This window comes from Carassius carassius, chromosome 33 (genome assembly GCF_963082965.1).
Source record: "Carassius carassius chromosome 33, fCarCar2.1, whole genome shotgun sequence".
In the NCBI taxonomy this organism is placed as follows: domain Eukaryota; kingdom Metazoa; phylum Chordata; class Actinopteri; order Cypriniformes; family Cyprinidae; genus Carassius; species Carassius carassius.
In genome coordinates this window covers 29,871,747-29,894,370 of record NC_081787.1, presented here as the reverse complement: position 1 = coordinate 29,894,370, position 22,624 = coordinate 29,871,747, and the positions used below count along the sequence as shown (strand labels likewise).

General features: G+C 40.7%; 1 protein-coding gene across 1 annotated transcript; it reads left to right on the top strand.

Annotated features, from left to right (window-relative positions):
• The first annotated feature begins 879 nt into the window (after positions 1–879).
• LOC132114368 (uncharacterized) lies at positions 880–20,962 on the top strand. The gene is made up of 2 exons (XM_059522472.1): positions 880–1,193; positions 17,242–20,962. The coding sequence occupies exon 2, from the start codon at positions 17,262–17,264 to the stop codon at positions 20,334–20,336; it is 3,075 nt and encodes a 1,024-aa protein (XP_059378455.1). The 5' UTR covers positions 880–1,193; positions 17,242–17,261; the 3' UTR covers positions 20,337–20,962.
• Positions 20,963–22,624: the final 1,662 nt, after the last annotated feature.

Sequence of the window (22,624 nt, the reverse complement as noted above, 5' to 3'; positions counted from 1 at the left end):
AGCCTTTTAAAGAATACTGTTACTGGAGGGGAAAATATAAATGTAATATTTCTTAATTTCTAAATCAAAAACGTATAGTCTGTATTTCATTATCACACATTGGAGTGTTTGGTCAGGCTGTAATCTATACACTAGTGGACTGGTTTAGAAATGCAACTAAACTAAAGTCTCAGTGAGGACGAGGGGTGTCTGTCTTTCTCTGCAGAGATCTGGTCTTGACGTGTGCAGCAGGGAGGGGTGATTGATGCTGGCTCGTGCGTCTCTACATCATGAGAGCAAGAGAGGGATGAGTCATAAAACATAGCACTGCAGCTCACTCACTGCCAGGAAAGCGCATCTGTGTGAGAAATACAAGAGTTATCTGTTACAATATGATTCATATTAAAACAGATTCAAGGTAGTGATTAAGTAAAATAAAGTGGGGAAACACCAAAAAGGAAGTTTTGTTTTATTGCAGTATAATATATGGCAGTGTGGAGTTGTGTACAAATTTCAGCTGCATCAATGCTTTGTAAAATAGGATCAAATCACATTTGTAGAGATGAAAGATATCGTCTGTATCCTCAGAATGCCCTGAAAATTATTTTTACCCGTGAGAAATGCAGAAATGTGTGTAATCATCTCTAGAAGCGCACGTCACCGAGGCCTGTCTAACTGCAAAATAACGGTCTAATAAAACGGTCAGATATAACTATTAACAATTGTAAACTTTGTTTCCCTTTTTTTTCTCCACAGGTCTTTAATAACATAATGGCCACCTTTGAGCTATTCATTGGAAGTGTTTTTTTTTTTTTTTTTTGTAAAAAGTCTCTTTAGATCTCTTTAGATGTCAAATGTCATTAACGAGCAACAGCACATCACGCATATACGTGTGCGCGCGCACTTGACACCTGTTAGCTCTTGTTGCGCGCGATTATGATGCGTGCCATTGTTGTGACTCGCGCGCTACGTGGACCACCTCAAAACTCTGACGCCAGGTCGTCATGGAAACTGCTTTAAGCTCGGGGCTCCGAGAGAGCAGAAGGTGTGGGGTATCGCAGAGTTTCAGAACCACGGTCTTCCTGGACAGCGCTCGCGCTCCTGAGACCTGCAGCACTCCCCAGCTCTGGAGTTCAGCCTAATGATCCCTAAACGAGCAGATCCCTGTCGGATTAACCCTGGACACCAGCACTGACGCCTCTGCTCATCCAGCGGTGAGTTGAAGAAGTCCCATCTTTGAGTGGACTTCAGCTCATTTGACTTTACTTCTATTCCCACCACTAGATAATGACTAGATAAATAATTGTCAATGAATGATATATTGGCGACTGATTTGTACTCTGTGACTGAATGCTGTCAAGTTAGAACTGCGAATCGCTACAGTAGCCTACACTTGTTTTCGTTGGCAAAGTTTGAAAACCCCTCGAATAATGCTGGACTAGCAACTCAACTCTGATGTATGGAAATACCATTTAGGGTAGCCTAGGGATGACGACACAAATAAATCGAACGCACAATTTTTTTTATGTATAAATACTGACACGCGCACATAAATAAAACAGTGTAGTAGGTTTAACGTTTATGTTATGAATCCTGTGAGTTGAGAATGTCACGCGCGTGTACTCCTCTCTGATCAGAACTTTAAAAACACCTGGTCTGTACGCAGATATTACTGCAGACGGTGAACAAAGAGATGCTATATTCAACACACAACAGACAATTGTGAATTAGTAATTAAGTTTGTACTCAATGCGTTTAAATGTACAAAGAGGCATTATCCGTGAAGAAGTTGTTTTTTCTGGAAGCTGCTGGCGTGTAGCTGTGAATGGATGAGCAGAAGTACTCGGATGACTCACAGCGGTTTATTCGCGGGAGAGTGCGCGCATGAGGGGAGGGGGAGGACAACATCATCATGCTGCAGCGTCACAGCCACTGTACACGTAATACGTGTGTCTGTGGACAGAAACGCCACCAAAAATAACAATAAAGCTATTTTGCAGAAACGAGTAATCATGGGGACAGTTATTTGAGATATCTGAATATATCTTCCTGGGATTGAACTGCCGTGACATGTCGCCAATGACGTCACAGCCACCGGGCATGCGTCACGACGTCTATCCCGCCCACTCACTCAAGATGAATTGTCAAGGTCCTTGGCTGTCTGTTGTTAATAGGTTACAGGCGTACATTTTAGTTAAAGTGATCATATGATGTTGCTAAAAAGAACCTTATTTGGTTTAATGAAATGTGTTTATGTTGTTTAAGGTAAAAAAAAAAACACATTATTTTACGCATAATGTACATTATTGTTTCTCCTCTATGCCCCACCTTTTGAAACTAGTCAATTTTTACAAAGCATCGGTCTGAGAAGCGAGGTGTGCTCTGATTGGCCAGCTATCCAGTGCGCTGTGATAGGTCGAATACCTCATGCGTGTGACAGAAATGTTACGCCTCTCACCGTACTGTGATGTGTGTCCCGGTCAGAACACCGGCGTGATGAGACAAAACCAATAAAACCCATTACAAATGAGCCATTTGTAGCAGCCAGTGGGGTCAGTGGTTCATGTAGGTTGTCTACAAACCGGAAGGTTGGTGGTTCGATCCCCGGCTCCACCTGACCAAGTGTCGAGGTGTCCTTGAGCAAGACACCTAACCCCAGCTGCTCCCGACGAGCTGGATGGCGCCTTGAATGGCAGACACCACAGTCGGTGTGTGAATGTGTGTGTGAATGGGTGAATGTGAGGCAAATTGTAAAGCGCTTTGGATGGCCATGTGGTCTGTTGAAAGCGCTATATAAATGCAGTCCATTTACCATTTTGGGAAGTCGTGGCCTAATGGTTAGAGAGTCGGACTCCCAATCGAAAGGTTGTGAGTTCGAGTCCCGGGCTGGCAGGAATTGTGGGTGGGGGGAGTGCATGTACAGTTCTCTCTCCACCTTCAATACCACGACTTAGGTGCCCTTGAGCAAGGCATCGAACCCCCAACTGCTCCCCGGGCGCTGCAGCATAAATGGCTGCCCACTGCTCCGGGTGTGTGCTCACAGTGTGTGTGTGTGTGTGTTCACTGCTCTGTGTGTGTGCATTTCGGATGGGTTAAATGCAGAGCACAAATTCTGAGTATGGGTCACCATACTTGGCTGAATGTCACTTCACTTCACTTCACTTCACTTCACTTTTAAGGGAAGTCGTGGCCTAATGGTTAGAGAGTCGGACTCCCAATCGAAAGGTTGTGAGTTCGAGTCCTGGGCTGGCAGGAATTGTGGGTGGGGGGAGTGCATGTACAGTTCCCTCTCCACCTTCAATACCACGACTTAGGTGCCCTTGAGCAAGGCATCGAACCCCCAACTGCTCCCCGGGCGCTGCAGCATAAATGGCTGCCCACTGCTCCGGGTGTGTGCTCACAGTGTGTGTGTGTGTTCACTGCTCTGTGTGTGTGCATTTCGGATGGGTTAAATGCAGAGCACAAATTCTGAGTATGGGTCACCATACTTGGCTGAATGTCACGTCACTTTCATAATTACTGATTATAATGACTTATTACATGTTTTTACATTTTACATAACACAATGCGTAAACATAAAACTAGGTCTGCATTTGTGATCAAAGAAACAACAAACAACAAGAACTACTCTACACCTCTCAAAACTCATGTTTGAATCATCAGTGGCAAATTATTTAAATATGTAAATGTACTTACAGTCTGTGAGTCAGAACAGATGGCATTGTAGTCTTCTCTCCCAGGATCTGGAGACAGTCCTCCATTAAATGTGCTGCACACATATGAATATTTGGGTTGAACTGTTCTGGAACAGTGTTGTAAATACAACTTAACCACTGATTTCTAGTCATGTCCTCTTTTGGAGGACCAAACAAAGTAGCTTCGCTTTTACAACGAAACAGCGTCTCTTCGACATGGTGCCGGCACCAACATCAATACTACAACAAGAATAAAAGTTACACCTTTCTTCCTTCATAGTGATGTAGACATGTGGGGGCGTGTTAGAACGAGGCATTTTAGGATGCGTGGCAAAGTCGTAACTTTTATAAAGAATATCTCTTTGTGTTTGAGACGTTAGTCTTTGCAACTTTACAGATCTCCTTTATTCACCAAAGAGAAAGGAAAAATTTAAAATCGCCCGTTTAAGGGCAGTTGGTTTTATTGTGATTGGTTGTCTGGTTAACCATGTTCCCACACAATAGGTTACAAGTGAATTTCCAGTGCCACGATGACTGCAGCTCTGTGGAGCGTTTCAAGAAGGGAAACAATGATGAAGAAACTAGAGTACTGCTCATGTCTGCTCCTAAACATGAAGCAGGAATAGGCCTATGGTCCAAGCCTCTTCTCGTTGCAATTGATCTGAATGGCCATTTATGAGCACGGTTCATTCACACATTTCAACTAAGTTATGGTACACTCTTCAGTCTCCGGGCTCACAGGATCCAGGACAAGGTTTTTTATTTATTTATTTATATTTTTTAATCTGAAATATTCAACATATTCAGTGTTATTACAGTTATTAAACACAGAGTGTTTATCTGCACCAATTGTTGCTTGCTAGAAATAGTGGAGTGTGACATCAGACTTAACAAGTGGATAGTGGTTTTGAAATGTATCGGTACAAGTTAATTTAATAATACTAGTCATAATAACCAGTGTTGGGGAGTAACTAGTTACATGTAACGGCGTTACGTAATTTAATTACAAAATTAATGTAACTGTAATTAGTTACAGTTACTACGAAAAAATGAGTAATTAAATTACAGTTACTTATGAAATTTTTAACGATTACAAAGGGATTACATTTGAATATTTACACGCATCCACATACAGATTTAACTGATTTCTTTCCCAAATTGCACTGGCTATTCTGAGACATACCGCCCTAATAATTTCCGGGATGCGGAAACACAGTCTGGTTCGTAGAATCCAGTCATAAAAACGAAATGCCTAACGCGGACGGAATATGCCACATTTTGGATGACTAAATCAAAAGTAAGTCAGTACACTTGAATCAAAACATGACATCGACTAGTGTCTGTGAATATAAAGCCCCAAAAATGCAATATATGACTCCTGCACGTTCTGCGTGTCTGTGGAAATCAGGCGCGGACTGGACACCGGGAGAACCGGGACAATTCCCGGTGGCCTGGCAGCCGATTTTGCCCCACTATTTAATATCATTAAAGTATAATTGCCTGCCGAATGTACTAAAGCGATCATTTGCGAATCCGCCGTTTGATAATTAAATCTCTAATAAACCATGAAATGTTAGTCATGACTCGCGCGCTCTCCGCGCCTCCGCCAAACGGTTTGGATCAGACTCAGAGTAATCAATGCGAGAGAGAGAGAGAGAGAGAGAGAGAGAGAAAGAGAGAGAGAGAGAGAGAGAGAGAGAGAGAGAGAGAGAGAGAGAGAGAGTATAGAGTGGACTGTGGAAGCGCACAGCTGGAGCAGAGAAGCAGAACTACTGTTCAGGGTTTCAGGTCAGTTTCATCTGTAAAGATGCTTTTTTGTCTTTGTTTTTTTATTTATTTAATCAAGCAGCAGCACGTTGCTCACCAGTCAAAATACTATATAAAGCACATCATTATTATCAGTTGTAATGTTACAGTAGTAATTTAGCTGAAAAACAGATCAGATTTTTTTATAGGTTTAGGGGGAGCTACGGACAGACAACAACACAACCCTTACGAAAATTAATGTTTTAATATATTTCTATAAATCCATAGAAAATAGTTACTATTGTTTAACTGTGGTAACCAAAAAATTAAAATGATTTTACAAATTGAGTTATTTAAAAATAAATACAAATCCATTTGCAAAAAACAAAACAAGGTTATTGTATATAGGCTAAAAAAAGCATGGTCAATTTTTGTAAGGAAAACATGACTCGTGTACAGTATTAGGATTTTTCTATAAAGATATTGTATTGTAAAGTATAGTTTTGTTCAATCTTGAGTATTAAAGTCATGAGAGAGATGGATAACAGGGCAAAATAAAGAGACTGAAGAGAAAAATGGAAGTGAAGGTGCAGTTCAGGAGAGAACTTTTAATTATTTTGCATGTCCCCAAATTAAAGATTTAAACCTTTTTTTTTTATGTCAGGTCCATACCAAAAATAGTTTTGTCCGTGAATTTGTTTGTATGAGTTTGAATTTTCCAGTCTGAATTTTTTTCCCAGTTCCCATTTACTCCTGTAAATTAATGGCAAAGACATGGTTTCATTTACTACACATAGGCCTACTGAAGCTCGGAGTGTTTTCAACCTCTGCTGCCTCAATATAGGAGTACACGAGCACATAAACATAATTTCTAGAACTGCTCTGTGTCACTTCATGTGCATTTTACTTATTTTTAGAAAACTATCATCATATACAAAGAGACCGCAGTTTAAAAAAAAACATCAATGTTTCAGGAGTTTATTACACAGAATACGACACATGCTTATTAGATAACTGTATTTGAGTTGATGTATATGCTTTTATTTATTATTCTTTAATTTTCACAAATTTAGAAAAGTAATCAAAAAGTACTCAAAAGTAATTAGTTACATTACTTTAATAAAGTAATTGAAAAAGTGACACTACTATTACATTTTAAACAGGGTAACTTGTAATCTGTAACCTATTACATTTCCAAAGTAACCTTCCCAACACTGATAATAACCACATAACATATTTCAAGTATGCAACTCAGGCTCACATGTGCATAGAATCAACAACTTAAAGTACCTGCCAGACACCTTGGTATTGCTTGGAAACTTTGAAATTTACCAGATCATTCAGTTCTTTTCCAACTGGCTTGATTCATTGATTTCAAACCAGTTCTTTCAGTAACCTGTCTAATAAGAGCTGCATATAACCTGCCTGTAAGAGTCCAACTCATTCATTGTGAACTCTCGGGCTCGTGACAGTACACAGAGGCTCGTCATTGTTAATGCATTGATGATTTCTTTAATGTCCATCAAAACAACAAAATCTTGTATCATCAACCCAGAACTAAAGTTCGGTTCAGTTTGTTTTTGTGAAACAACTCGACCGGTTACTTATTTATCCTTAAATAACGCAACAGCTTTTCTTAAAAAAAACAAATCAAATATTTGGGTTGCCAACTTTGCTTACCTGGTTGAGTGAGATTTTGGTGACATGGACTATTTTAGTGACAATCCCATATTTAAGGTCCAGGGGCCTCATTTATAAAACTTTGCATAGGATTTGCGTCAGAAGTGGCGTACGGATGAAACATAGGACGTGCGTACGCACAGAAATATTCGGATTTATAAAACCGTGCGCACGCACATCCTACGCATTTTTCCCTTAATAAATCACAATCAATTCTAAATGTAGTGCAGCTTTTGCGGCTTCATGACACGCCCATAGTTGCCCATAAATAGTCCGTGAAACGCCCACAAGTTAATATTCATTGATTGCGAAATCATGGCAAACACAGAGAGGAAATCAAAAAAACGTAACTTCACTCAATGTGAAGTAGAAGTTATCGTTGGCGAGGTGGAAAAGAGGAGAAAAATGTTGTTTGGAGGCAAAACGGTGGCAGACGCCATAAATGCTGTAGCCTCACAACCTCGGACCGTGGCCGAAATAAAAAAAAGAAATGGTCGGACATCAAAGTCGAGGCAAAAAAACGTCTAGCGCTCCATCGCCAGAGTGTGTCTGCCACGGGTGGGGGAAAGGGGACACCGGAGCTGACCCCTCTTGCATCTGACAAGCTACAGATGTCGGTAATAATCGACGTGGAAATGGGAAATTGTTCAGCGCAAATGTAATTTCTTGTTGCTTTCTGAATGGTTGAGACATATGCCATACTTTGTTTTATCAAAAATAAAACAAACTAAAGGCATATGCATGAATACCATAATTCCGTAGCTTATGAAGAAATGTTTTACTATGAAAACAACTTTCCCCAGTGGACAATTAATACATCTATCTATCTATCTATCTATCTATCTATCTATCTATCTATCTATCTATCTATCTATCTATCTATCTACATATCTCCTTAATTATCTATCTGTCTATCTAATTGCATCTATGTCTGCTCCGCCAGACGGACACATTGACGAGAATATCAGTTTTGTACATTATTTCGTTCTGTTAACTATATTATTTATGAGGATGAATTGCACAACATGCCAATATTATTGCAGAACATATTTCACTTTTCTTTTTGCAAATATGTGTTCATTTGAATTTCTGTTGTAATTTTCGTTTGATTTTTTTTGTTTGTTTCACTGCTGATCGATCAAACGGGTGTTCGTGTAGGCTGTTAATTGTAAGACTTGCTTTGTGAAGTCTTCATGTTATTTATGAGAGGCAGTATTGTCATTTTCACTTTCATGTGTTTCTTCCATCTGCCGACGGTGTCGCCATTTCTCATTTCACCCGTTTTTGTGCGTAAACCTGGGTCAGAGCTTGCGTGAAGGACCGCACATTTTCCCGTCAAGTTTGCTTTTTATAAATATCAATTATTGCGTAGAGAGTGGTGTACGCCTTCTTTTGTGCGTACGCAACGTTTTTAAATGAGGCCCCAGATAATTCATAATAATTAACGATCCAGCAATTCATTTTTTATTTCTTATCATAATTAAAATGATTCAGTTACTCAATCATAATATTGCAGTAGATGCACTTTTTTTAAAAACCATCCCAATGAACTTTTCCTACCATTATTACCACTGTTGCGGATTAGTTAGTCGTCTAAATACATCCATATAACTTTATACTCTCTACGAGTTGTGTTCTGGGGCAAAATGTGTGTATTGGGACAGGCCCTATAAAATGGTCTACATCAGAGATGAAACAGCCCTGATCAAAAATGTAATAGCAACACATTTGTTTACAGCCTAACAAATTTGTTCAGGAATGGGCCATATATGTTTTTCTAATTGGGAATATACTTTGTGTAACTGACTAATATAGATGAATACTGTGTGTAAAATCCCACTAAATTCCCCTAAATTCCCCTTTAATTCAGTTAGTTGTCCACTATTAACATTGTGTTTACTGCTTGTTGGAACCCTATTTGTTGACAAAATCTTAATGTCCTTGGATTATTATTAAACTTTGTTTGGATTATCTTCTTCTTTGTGTGTTTTCCTGGCACAAGTAAGTGGCAGAACAGCTGAACTATGAGATAAGTTAAGCGGCGTGTGTCCCCGTGTTTTGTTTTTCATTTTTGAAAGTTTTCCTTTGTTTTATATGACCCACCTTCCTGAATTCATCCTCATACTGGAGCAGAGGGAACACACTCTTGAGGACCATACTAGACTCTTCATTAAAGTAGTTAATTACATCAGCTACCTAGACGACTGTCTCTGCTCATTCTTTCATGGGAGCCTCAACACCGCATGCAAAGCGCAGTTGTTCGAGATAGTCTTCGAAAGAATTATGCCACCCTTTGTGGAGTGGATGCTGGTCAGCTGCAAGTCACCACTCACCATCTGCCACGCTGATGAGGAACTCACCAGCCCCACTCCCGACACAGAGCCCAGCCAAACACCTCCCCACTGGTTAACAGCCAGAGCTCACCACAGATGGAGAACAAGAGTCCCCCGCAACCGTCGAGCCATCGCGACAATGCTGAGGATTGCCCGGAACCAAAGCCTCATCAAATGTCTGACCAGGTGCATGAGCCGACAAAGCCTGCCACAGAGGATTATACAGTGGAGAGCGAGGGTGCTGAAGGAAGCCCGTCCACTCTTCTACCACTGAGGGTGAGCTACCGCTGGACTGAATTTTGTTTGGAGATACCCAGTTTCCTTCCATCATCGTTTAAACTCTCTGTCTGTCCCAATATGGTCATGAAGGCAGTTTATGAACTGTTTTTTCTTTCTTGAACTGTCTGTCTGTTCCATCATGACCACAGAGGTCGTTCCCCTGTTGCTAATCCTCCCAGTGCTGGGAGTTGCTATCTGATTTGTGTGGATCGCACACTACATCCCAAAATCCTCTGCCAGTACACTCCCTTCTTTCCACCATAGTCTGTCAGTCATCGACCTGCCCTTGCCTTGACTACACTCCTCCAGCTTTACCTCATCCCTTCATCCCTCTGGCTCCATTGGGCTCCTCCCTCCCTCCACCTCAATCTCGGTCCTCTGTCACACCGTGGCCTTCTGGATCTCATCCTATGCCTCGGTCGTCTGAGCCATCTGCTCTGCCTTGGTCCTCCAGATCCTCCCTGTTGCCCTTGCTCATTAGCTCTCTATCTCCACCCTGGGCTACTCTCCCACCTGCTGAGCTGCTGTCATACTGCCCACTGGAGTCATCAGCCCTTCCTCTACCATGTCTCCTCCTTCTATCGGCTCCACAGTGGGCCACATTCATGGCTGTGGTCTGGGTCCCACCTGGCACCTCCTGCTCCAAGTCCCTCCTGTCTCCATCCGGGCTCCTTCCTTCATCTGATCTGATGTACGAACATCGTGTACAATGTTTGTGGTTCCTTGTTTGTTCACAAAATCTTCATCTTCTTAGATTTACCAGACTGGTGTGGATTATCTTTGCTAGACTGCTATAATTTGACTTAAGAAGTAGCCTAGTGATGTGATTAAAGTGAATGTATTCAAGAAATGTGTGAATTGACAACATTATTAACAAAAAAACTCAATGAAGACCTTATTCCATAGACTCTATTCATCGATTATCTGAATTCACAAATAAAATCTCAATGTAGACCTTATTCCTTAGACTGTATTAATCTATTATCTGAATTAAAAAATAAAATCTGTGATGTGTGGACTTGTTGTGTGAACCATATGGACTTCATACATACACTGATCAGCCACAGCATTAAAACCGCTTGCCTAAAATTTGTAGGCCCCTATCATGCTGCCAAAGCAGCTCTAATACATTGAGGTATTGACTTCACAAGACTTCTGAACATGTCCTGTGGTATCTGACAACAAGGCATTATCGGTAGATCTTTTAAGTCAGGAAGTCTCCAATCCTGCGATCGAAGAGCTGCCATCCTGAAGATTTCAGCTCCAACATAAATCAAACATACCTGAAAAAGCTAATCAAGGTGTTCAAGTTACAATCCAGGACCAGGGTTGTAGATCCTTATTTTAAGTCCTGCAAGTTGAGGTGGGGCCTTTATGGATTCGATTTGTTGGTCCAGTTTGGTGGCCAAGGCCACACGTTAGACTTCTTATCATGTTCCTTGAACATTCTTGAAACCATTCCATTCAATTTTTGCTGTGTAACAAGGTGCATTACCATGCTGAATAAGTCCACTGCCTTCAGAGAACACCATTACCATGAAAGGGTGTATATGGTCTGCAGCAATCTTTACTGTAGATAGGTTGTGGGTCAAAGCAACATCAACATGAATACCAGGATCCAGTGTTTCCCAGCGCAATATTGCCCAGGCATAGCACTTCCTCTGCCTTCTTCCCATAGTGCATCCTGCTGCCATCTAACAGATCAAAAAGGAAATATGTTTCATCAGATTCGGCAACCTTCTTACATTGCTCCAGGGTCTACTTGTCACAGGTCGGAGCGGACCACAGGTGTCGTGAGTCACGCCCCTCCCTAGTTTCCACCTCGAGGAGGTCCCAAGAACACCCCAATGACCAGACACACGAGAGACGGTAAGTAAATATTAAAACAGCTTTATTAAATTACTAAAAAAAGGTATAGGGAAGGGAGGGGGAGGGAAGCTAAAATCCAACTCTCCAATTGGGGGAGTACCAATCTCAAATCTCTTAGACTCCGTCACGGGAGATCTCGGTAAGTCCTTCACTCCTCTTTCCTTCTGGCTATGTGACCACAATCAGCTTATTCACGAGTGCCCCTTTTGTCTAGCTTGCAGGACAGCTGCCCAGGGCCCTCTCCTTTTCCTGGACGTATTAGATACAAGTGGTAAGTATTTAGAGTTTGAATGCACGGTGTATACCTGCTGCTTCCCGTGGCGAACTCCGAGGCGGCCCAGCGGGTTGGACTCCCAGTCGTCCAGATGCTGGTGGAGCTGCACAATGGCTGTCCACAGCAGGTAATAATACACGCACAGCTGATTTCCTCCTCCAGCAGCAAAACTCCTCACCATTAATACTTCCCACTATATCCACACTGTTCTTACTTGAATTTGTTTCCCACCTCCGTTACGTGGGGTAGAAGGGTCAGGATGTCATCGACGGCATCTAATTAGAGATGTTGTTTTCTTCGCCCCCCTCAGTACTTACTTCCTCCACAGGATTTCGTCAGGCCTGAAAGGGTGGTTTTTGACTTCACAAATACAGCACAACACTGCAATTTTCAAGTGTATACACTCACAGCAAAGGACAAAGGCTCACCCACTGCACTCCACACACTCTTGGTGAATTTAGGGTCAAACCCCCCGTCTGACCAAAGACTCGTCCTGGAAATCGTGAGAACACTGATGCAAAGAATATTCAGATTTGAACGTCGCCGCCACGACACCCCAACGTCTTTTCTCACTCCTGGTCCCGGCTCACCCACAATCCTCCTCCACGGTGGGGCCGCTCACTTACTATGCCAAAAACTCACAAAAAGGCTCACAGATAGTTCACTCCAGATAATTATGCTGCTGTACGATGGTTTGGAGTACTCACACCGTTACTAACACGAGGTCTCTTTTCCCTCTTCTTTCCAGCTCCTGGATACTTCTCCTGCTGCCACGTGACCTGTCCAAAAAGGGCCTCCTTCAGCGATATTTCCGGTGAGTCTTCCTGTTCTCAACCACTCAGAATTCGTTACACATGTCCATAGAGCATTTCACAGTTAGATAGACATCCCAATATACTCAGCCCGGTTTCTGTTTCTGCCAAACCCTTGTCTCCGTCTTCGCCCAGCCAACAATATTCCTCCGCCTTCTTTCCGCTGCCCTTGCCCAAACACTCCAACTCACTCGCCGTATCGGCTGGAATAAAACAACTCCTCTCTGCAGTTTCTGAGGCCCTCTTTATACTCCTCCCTCTCTCCACACTGCCCAATCCGCGATCGCCCCGTTCATCTAGCCACCTGCGATCAATGAAACCCTAATTTCCTTCCCCGGAAGTAACCGGTGTTTGAGGAATTATGGTCCGGGCGGAACCAATCTCTGTCCTTTTAGTTCCGCCCTTACAAAGTCCCTCCGTGACATCCTTCTGACACTCACGTATCTGTTGTAGGTGATTTTGGCTACACACACTATGTGTTGCTTATCAGTTTAAATGTCTAAACCAGTCTCCTACAACAAATGGAAGCGTTAACCCAGAGCTCAAAGTCATTACAAAAGCTATCATACGATCTGTGTGGAGCCTTGCTGTCCTGGATCTTTATTTGACTCTCACTGATATGTGCAATGCTATGAAAACTGCCCTCATGGACACCATGAGTGGGTTTTTTGGCGATAACATAGAGCAGTGGTCCTAATCCCTGTTATTTGCGGCCCTGCATCACTGCACATTTTGGATGTCTCCTTTATCTCACAAACGGATTTCAGAACTTAGTCTCTACTAATGAGCTGATAAACTGAATCAGGTATATTGATGAAGGAGATATACAATAGGCTAATTTTTGTGGGAATCACTGACATAGAAGGTTTTGCTGGGTGTGGTTTTGCTTCAGCACAGCTCAAAACAGTCAAGGGCAATGGAAGTTTTTTTTTTTCTTTTTTTTTTCTTTTTTTCTCTGACCTCTGTTTGGAAGAAAATATAGAGGCTGCACCTTGGAACTTTAATGGAATACCCCTGACTTATATAATAAAGAAATACTTTGTTTCTAAGGTTTTGTACAACCCGAATTCCGGAAAAGTTGGGACGTTTTTTAAATTTTAATAAAATGAAAACTAAAGGAATTTCAAATCACATGAGCCAATATTTTATTCACAATAGAACATAGATAACGTAGCAAATGTTTAAACTGAGAAATTTTACACTTTTATCCACTTAATTAGCTCATTTAAAATTTAATGCCTGCTACAGGTCTCAAAAAAGTTGGCACGGGGGCAACAAATGGCTAAAAAAGCAAGCAGTTTTGAAAAGATTCAGCTGGGAGAACATCTAGTGATTAATTAAGTTAATTGATATCAGGTCTGTAACATGATTAGCTATAAAATTGTCTTAGAGAAGCAGAGTCTCTCAGAAGTAAAGATGGGCAGAGGCTCTCCAATCTGTGAAAGACTGCGTAAAAAAATTGTGGAAAACTTTTAAAACAATGTTCCTCAACGTCAAATTGCAAAGGCTTTGCAAATCTCATCATCTACAGTGCATAACATCATCAAAAGATTCAGAGAAACTGGAGAAATCTCTGTGCGTAAGGGACAAGGCCGGAGACCTTTATTGGATGCCCGTGGTCTTCGGGCTCTCAGACGACACTGCATCACTCTTCGGCATGATTGTGTCAATGACATTACTAAATGGGCCCAGGAATACTTTCAGAAACCACTGTCGGTAAACACAATCCGCCGTGCCATCAGCAGATGCCAACTAAAGCTCTATCATGCAAAAAGGAAGCCATATGTGAACATGGTCCAGAAGCGCGGTCGTGTCCTGTGGGCCAAGGCTCATTTAAAATGGACTATTTCAAAGTGGAATAGTGTTTTATGGTCAGACGAGTCCAAATTTGACATTCTTGTTGGAAATCACGGACGCCGTGTCCTCCGGGCTAAAGAGGAGGGAGACCTTCCAGCATGTTATCAGCGTTCAGTTCAAAAGCCAGCATCTCTGATGGTATGGGGGTGCATAAGTGCATACGGTATGGGCAGCTTGCATGTTTTGGAAGGCTCTGTGAATGCTGAAGGTATATAAAGGTTTTAGAGCAACATATGCTTCCCTCCAAACAACGTCTATTTCAGGGAAGGCCTTGTTTATGTCAGCAGGACAATGCAAAACCACATACTGCAGCTATAACAACAGCATGGCTTCGTCGTAGAAGAGTCCTGGTGCTAACCTGGCCTGCCTGCAGTCCAGATCTTTCACCTATAGAGAACATTTGGCGCATCATTAAACGAAAAATACGTCAAAGACGACCACGAACTCTTCAGCAGCCGGAAATCTATATAAGGCAAGAATGGGACCAAATTCCAACAACAAAACTCCAGCAACTCATAGCCTCAATGCCCAGACGTCTTCAAACTGTTTTGAAAAGAAAAGGAGATGCTACACCATGGTAAACATGCCCCGTCCCAACTATTTTGAGACCTGTAGCAGAAATCAAAATTGAAATGAGCTCATTTTGTGCATAAAATTGTAAACTTTCTCAGTTTAAACATTTGCTATGTTATCTATGTTCTATTGTGAATAAAATATTGGCTCATGTGATTTGAAAGTCTTTTAGTTTTCATTTTATTAAAATTTAAAAAACGTCCCAACTTTTCCGGAATTCGGGTTGTAATATCTGTGTCACATATTTCGTTGTGTGTCATAATAGATTGGACTCTTATTATAGAATTTCATTACAGAAAAACTGTTACAGAAAAACATGGTAATGGATTAAAATAATCCAGTGTGGATAATGTGGTGGTAGGAGCAAACGACAGACACAGTTGGGGTGGCGTCAGGCTTTTATTAACAGAAAATAACAAAACAGGGAAATAAACGTGTCCAAACGGGAAGAGTGTCCAAAATAAACAGGGAATCTGGTGTCCACATCATACTGCTGGGTTCGTGTAGGTAGGGAAGTGTTCAGGAAGGAAGGGTCCAAGTAATGGGTGGAGTACAGAGGCTGCATGCCCTCCCCCCTTTGGTCGGGGCGTGAGAGACGGCGGCTTCTTTCAGTGGCTGCATCCTTCTTGCTGGCTGTGGCGCTTGAAGGGACTAGATGGCCCGGCATCCTGGCCCGATGGTCATGTAGCAGGTGTGGTTCTCGTCGGGACCTTGGGTCCGGCAGCTCACGTCTCTGGCAGCGTGGGAGTCCCTCTACGCACCCTTCCTGGTCCCCTGGGGACAGAATCAAACCAGAAGCAAAATGGCATCCAGTGGATGTTATGGACTCAATTGGATGATCTTGACTTTGCCAATGACCTGGCCCTTCTCTCACACACCCAACAACAGATGCAGGAAAAGACCAACACCATTGCTGAAACTTCAGCAGTCTTGGGCCTCAACATCAAAAGAGAAAAGAGCAAGGTGTTAAAGAGCAACAAGGCCAGCAAAACACACAAAACACTAATGCCACGTTTCCACCAAAATTACCCGGAACAATTGTACCAGGAACCTTTTTCCCCAGTAACTATTTTCTCAGACCTGTTTCTTTCTGCGTTTCCACCGCGGTCAAAAGCAGGGGTTTTATCAACCTGTGGGGCATTTATCAACCCAGGGGGGCACCAGCACCTGTCAAAGGGGGAATGAGCATCTGTTCATTCAGAGGCAATCTGATTAGCCCCACTGCTAATCAATCGAAAGTTAGAGTATTGTTAACTCGAGTATAACTCACATGTAGACAAGATGATTTATGGTTAGCCGTGTCGGGAATCCAGCCACGTATTGGCATGTTGCTATCAGAAACAGGCTCAGCCATCACTTTGAATCAGGTAATATATTTATTATCTGGTTATATATTTGTTTTCATTTTAATTACATGTTGTATTCAGAATTAGATTGTTCTCAAAGTTCCATTGGGTCTATTTTCCAGAGTAGTCTTCTTTACAGAGAGAGTGAGAAAAGTATATACATAAATAACATAAATACTAACTGTGTTGAGGAAAATCAGTGATGAGGAATCTTGAAAGTCTCCTAAATCAGTGTCTGATTTGAAGTGAGCTTCATTCCGGAGTTTATATTTATAGATGACTTTGGTGCTTTTTTAAAAGTTGGATCTGGTAACATTGTCAACACAACAGACGTTATACTGCCAATGTGTGATCTTCACTGCCAGTATTAGAGTCAATTAGAAAGATGCTTGCAAACAAGCTCTCATCATTGTTTCAGTTCATATCCTTCCTTGTTCAAATCCTTCTTGTTATAAAGCTTATACCACGAAACTATTAAACGTCTTATTCACAAAAGACTACTTAACAATTTACACATCATGATGAAATACATGAACCATTGGCTCAGCCTTACCCAGATGTGTTTTTAAGCACCCAGTTTAGTACATCATGTGAAATATTGTACCAATGAAATCATGTGTATTTATACAGTGGATGCATACCAGTGATATGTTGTTTTGCATCTGAATACATTTAATTTAGCATATGGGTTATTACATAAAAATAGCCATTATATTGTACTTTATTAACTTTCATATAAACTACTTGTATATGTTGCCCATCTATAATCAGCTTTCTCTCTGTCTATATTCCTCCCAGATTTTGTGAACATAATAGAGATGGAAGATGACCGCCGGTTTCACAAACTGACAAAAGAACAAGTGGAGACTTTGGACCAAGTTCTTACAGAGGTCATTCCCATTCATGGTAGGGGTAATTTTCCAACCCTTGAAATCAAGCCTAAAGACATAATACATGTGGTCAGAGATAGACTGATTTGGAAGAAAATCAAGGTGAGAGATGTCCGTCTCAATGGCTCTACAGCCAGTCATGTGCTGGTCAAAGAGAATGGCACCAGCTACAAAGACTTGGATATCATCTTTGGTGTGGAGCTTCCCAAACCAGAGGACTTCCATATTATCAAGGAAGTGGTCTTGGGCAGTCTGCTGGACTTTCTACCTAAAGGTGTCAACAAAGATAAGATTACAGCTCTCACCATGAAAGAGGCGTATGTACAAAAAATGGTGAAGGTGTTCACTGAGCATGACCGCTGGAGCCTTATCTCCCTTTCAAATAATAGTGGTAAGAACGTGGAACTCAAGTTTGTCAACTCTTTACGACGCCAGTTTGAATTCAGTGTGGATTCCTTTCAGATCATCCTGGACAGTATACTTCAATCTTATTTGGATGCTGAAAGGAGGAAGATTGTGGTAGGGCAAGAGGACCAGGACTCTTCACTAGCTCAAAGTCAAGGAATTCCGACAGCCCTAATGGATGAACCACTCCTCAGCTCAAGTGACACAGGGAATCACCAGGAAAGTGACATCGACATGTCCTGCAAAACTGATGATATTCAGACTTTGTGTGACTCTCAGTGTAATTCTAAAATGAGTAAGAAAGAGCCGTCTAAATACTTAGAAAGAGAACCAACTCTTGAAACAGACAAAGATGTTGAAACAAAAATGGTTCAAACAACAACTTTGTCTGTATCTATGGAAAAAGTATCTGAGCACTCTGTAATGGTGCATGTGGAGGAAAAGAATGAACTTCATGAAAATATGTCTTTGCAAACGGAAACACTGCTCGAAGTAAATACAAATAAAACTGGTATTGACTCAGGGGAGGGAAATGAACTAGTTGGAGTAAAAACTATGTCTGTTAAGGAAACAGATCCCACTGTTAAAACATTTATTAATGAAACAGCTTCTGATAAAACAGAATACATGTTAAATGTAGGGCCAGTTAAATCCCAACCATGTCTTGAAATGGTGCATACAGACTTCTCTTGTCTTTCAACAACAGGGACCTTCGGTGAGCGATGCACATTCCAACCTGCTCCCATTACATTTATTACACAATCAGCACTAGAATCATATGCAGAATATCCTTTACCACCCCCTGCCAAGAAAAACAGCCAAAATTCACAAATGGTTGTTCTCAAGCATTCCTCACCGAAACCTCCTCGGAAAATGTCCAAAAAGACAACTCTTGTACCATATTCAACAGAAAAATCAGTGTCAGATAATTCAGATGTTAATATTTGTCAGGTTTTGCATCCACCTAAAGCTTACACAAAAGAATCATTACCTATTCAGGTTAAAATGTCAGGTCTTACCACAAAAAGCTTTGAATTATCCAGTGCCTCAGAAAATGACTCTAAAGAGTCTAAAGAACTAGCCAATTGTACTGGAGCTTTTACTGTTGCTGCTCCAGAGAATGGTATGCATTCAGAAAAGACATTGTACATGAGTCTATCACCAGAGGAAAGCCTTCAAAGTCGAGTGCAAACTTCAGAACCAGAAACTGGTGAAGCTACTCACGTCACTATTCTAATTCCTACATCCATTCCCAGTTGTCTCCCCAAAGATCAAAACAGGATAAACCAGGCTTTTAATGAAAGAGTTCAGACAGCACAGTGTCAGGCAATGGTACCTCTTATTAATGTGAATTCTGAGCCTTTACTTCAGGCAAATGACAGTTATGACCTCAACTTAGCCTCTCCCAAAGATAAAGATACTGAGTTTTGTGCTCAAGTTGATGATGCCACATCACCAAAATATCTTACTGAATCCTCAGAATCAGTCGCTATGGCAACAAATTGTCCATCTCAAATGTTGAATTCACTGTCTGAAGACCTTACTATTGATTCACAAGTAGTAGGGACTAATTCTTCAGACTCTGAACATGTTATATCACTTCAAGTTCACAACTACCCCATGTCCACTCTGCAGACTCAGGAACTTCTTTTGCCAAGTCCACAGACTAAAGAACCTCCAGAACTATTATCACTTGTCTCTTTACCAGAAGTTCAAAGCCTCACAGTATCAGTACCACATTTGTCAAAGCCACTAGAACCTTCCATATCCTCAACAGCAAGTCTAGAATCTCCTAGATTCTCAGAACCCCTTTTAGAATCATCAGTTATATCCCTGGATGTCATAGAACCCTCTGAAGTATTATTTAAAGTTACAGAACCATCTGAATCACAGGTGTTAAAACCCTCTGCAGTATCAGTGTCACACACATTAGAAGCATCTATGTCATCAGTAAGTGAGGAGGTGGTTTTCAAGATATTAGCTTCAGAAATGAACGAGCCCATAAACCCTTCAAAACAGATGCCTTGCATTACAGTGTTGGCTGAGAGCATGTATGGTGACTTTGAGCAGGCTATGGACCACCTACGCTACCGGCTAATAGCGACACGCAACCCTGAAGAGATCAGGGGTGGAGGCCTGCTCAAGTACAGTAATCTGCTTGTCCGGGACTTCAAACCTGCCTGTGAAACAGAAATTAAGACACTTGAGCGCTACATGTGTTCAAGGTTTTTTATTGACTTCCCTGATGTGAATGAGCAGCAGCGCAAGATTGAATCATACCTGCGAAACCACTTTATTGGAGAGGAGAAAAGTAAATATGATTACTTGATGACCCTTCGGAGAGTGGTCAATGAGAGCACTGTGTGCTTGATGGGGCATGAACGCCGTCAGACTCTCAATATGATTACCATTCTAGCACTTAAAGTCCTGGGTGAACAGAACATCATTCCCAATGCCAATAACGTTACCTGCTACTACCAACCTGCACCATACATGACAGACCACAACTTCAGTAACTATTACATTTCAAACGGCCAGTCCCCACTGATATATCACCCCTATCCACTACACATACACATGCAGTCTGGATTAGTTTAGGTCTAAGTATGTAACATTGATAGTAAATTGCACAGGGAAATCTCTGAATCTTGCAACCAAATAAAATAAATATCCACCACAACAAATGATCTACCCTTGAGCATGTGTCCCAACATTTAACTGAAGTTAATAAATAAATAAATAAAAAACCTTAAGAACCAGCTGAGTGTTGGACAACAGTGTTTGTCAATTAAGATCCTGATCTATCAGTCAGAATTACACATACAAACACTGGATTCATTGCACTAGCAATGTGAAGGTTAAAACAAATGTTACATGCATTTAATTTTAAAAGACAATGACAAGATAATTGGTTTAAAAACAGGAAGACGGAAAAAGATTTCAATAAATAGTTACTTTGAAAAATACATTCGGAGGAAAAAACTTTGCTAGGCCAGTTCTTGTCTTATCAGAGGTAGCTGAAAAGTCCTGTTGTAACAAAGAAAGAAACAAAACATAATACACTATCAAATGCTTTTGATAGAAAAAATTGGCATGACAAAAAGTGCAAGAGAAATAATCAGCATGTAGCCAATGCTTTATTAAATAGTAAAGTACTTTTGTTGTCTGAAACAGTTAAACTGATTGTTCCCGCCTTGTTATGCTCTAAGAATGTTCAGTAAGGTCAGTGCTCCATCCCTTTTTATTTATTTTTTTCTCTGTTTTCTGTTTAAATTGTTTTATATGTTGTGATATTTTGTATACAACGACTGGGTGTGTGTATTTCTATTTATAATATATAATTATTAGTATATTATGAATGATGATTCCAGGGGTGTCCAGTTGTGCTCCTGGGGGGCCGCTGTCCTCCAACACACCTACCTGCAAGTTTCAGGTGATCCTAAAGACTTTGAGTAGGGGGTTCAGGTGTGTTTAATTAGGACTAGAGCTAATCTCTGCTGGTGGCCTTCCAGGAACAGGATTGGAAAGCCTTAATATATTCAATATTTCACAAGAATATGGAAATAAATTAATAAAAATTACTAAATTAGAGATTTATAGAGATAAATTAGAGATCTGTAGTGATCTGCAATGTTTGTAGATGATTCTACTAAAATGTACAATATGGAATGTATTGAACTGATGAAAACAAATCTCAAATTTAACAGAGTGAGGTGCAAAGGTTACTACCGAACTTGGACAAATAAGTAAACAAACAAACCAATTACAAAAGAAGAAAGAAATAGGGATGTTTGCTGGTGTCGTTTGTGTATCTGTGGTGCACAATGTTGATTTTACATGGAGAGCAACAAGCAGTCTTCTTTGGTTTTCTTTTCTTATGTACTGTAAATGTAGCCTCAAACAATCCATGTGAGGACATTAAATGATGTTATTTCTTTGTATTTAACAGAACCATCAGTGGTGCTAAGACTTAAATACATTTCCTCCCCCTTTTTACATCTTTGTGACGAAAATACATATATTTTTCCAAGAATTTATGTGTAGAACTGTATTATAGCCTACATGAAAGATTGCACCAGCCACACATACATTATACACAGATAAACAGGAATAGAAACTATAAAGTCAGGACCAAAAAGATAAAAGTGTATATTGTTGGACATCAAAATGGCATGAAGATAACTTAACTGTTATTTTTATTTGAGTGATCATTATAGCAAAAGTTAAGTGATTTGCCTAAATAATAAAAAAAGTTCAGAAGATATACACTTGTATGACATGCTGACTTCACTGTAATTGTATAAAGAAATGCTATTTTTTAGGTTATCTTGAGTACATAGTAAAAGTATTAGCAAATGTTTGACCTTGACCTTAATACAAGTGCAAAAGTTTAATAGATCATACAGAGATCTCATCACTGGCATAGTTATTACAACTTGTGGAGTTACTTTTTCCTGTGCAAACCTATCGTTTTGTAAAGTAATGGCTTGGTTATATTATGATTTCTTGTCTAACATTCTCTTTTACCATTATGTAATTGTCTACCTTTAAAAAAAACAGCCAAAACCTGTAGTAACACTGTGGTTAGAAATAGGTTTAGACTGAAATTGTTTACCAAGAGGATATATACCCGTCATGAAATACATATGACCAAAATTATTTTTGCAGGATAACATCAGTGCCTAAATGAGCAGGAGAAAGCTGTAAAGAAGGTGACAGAAAGGACAATGCTCCTGCAAATGCAGCAGTCACTTTTTATTATTTTCAGGTGTGCATTTTCTCCTCTTCTCATGCTGTCTGTGTTGATGTCAGATGTAGTTCTGTGCTGTGTTTTATTTATTTAATAAAACAAATACAAAGAGAATAGACCTACTTCATTACAAATT

Excerpts from the sequence above, each read along its gene's own strand:
- LOC132114368 (XM_059522472.1), top strand. The coding sequence starts at position 17,262 with ATGGAAGATGACCGCCGGTTTCACAAACTGACAAAAGAACAAGTGGAG.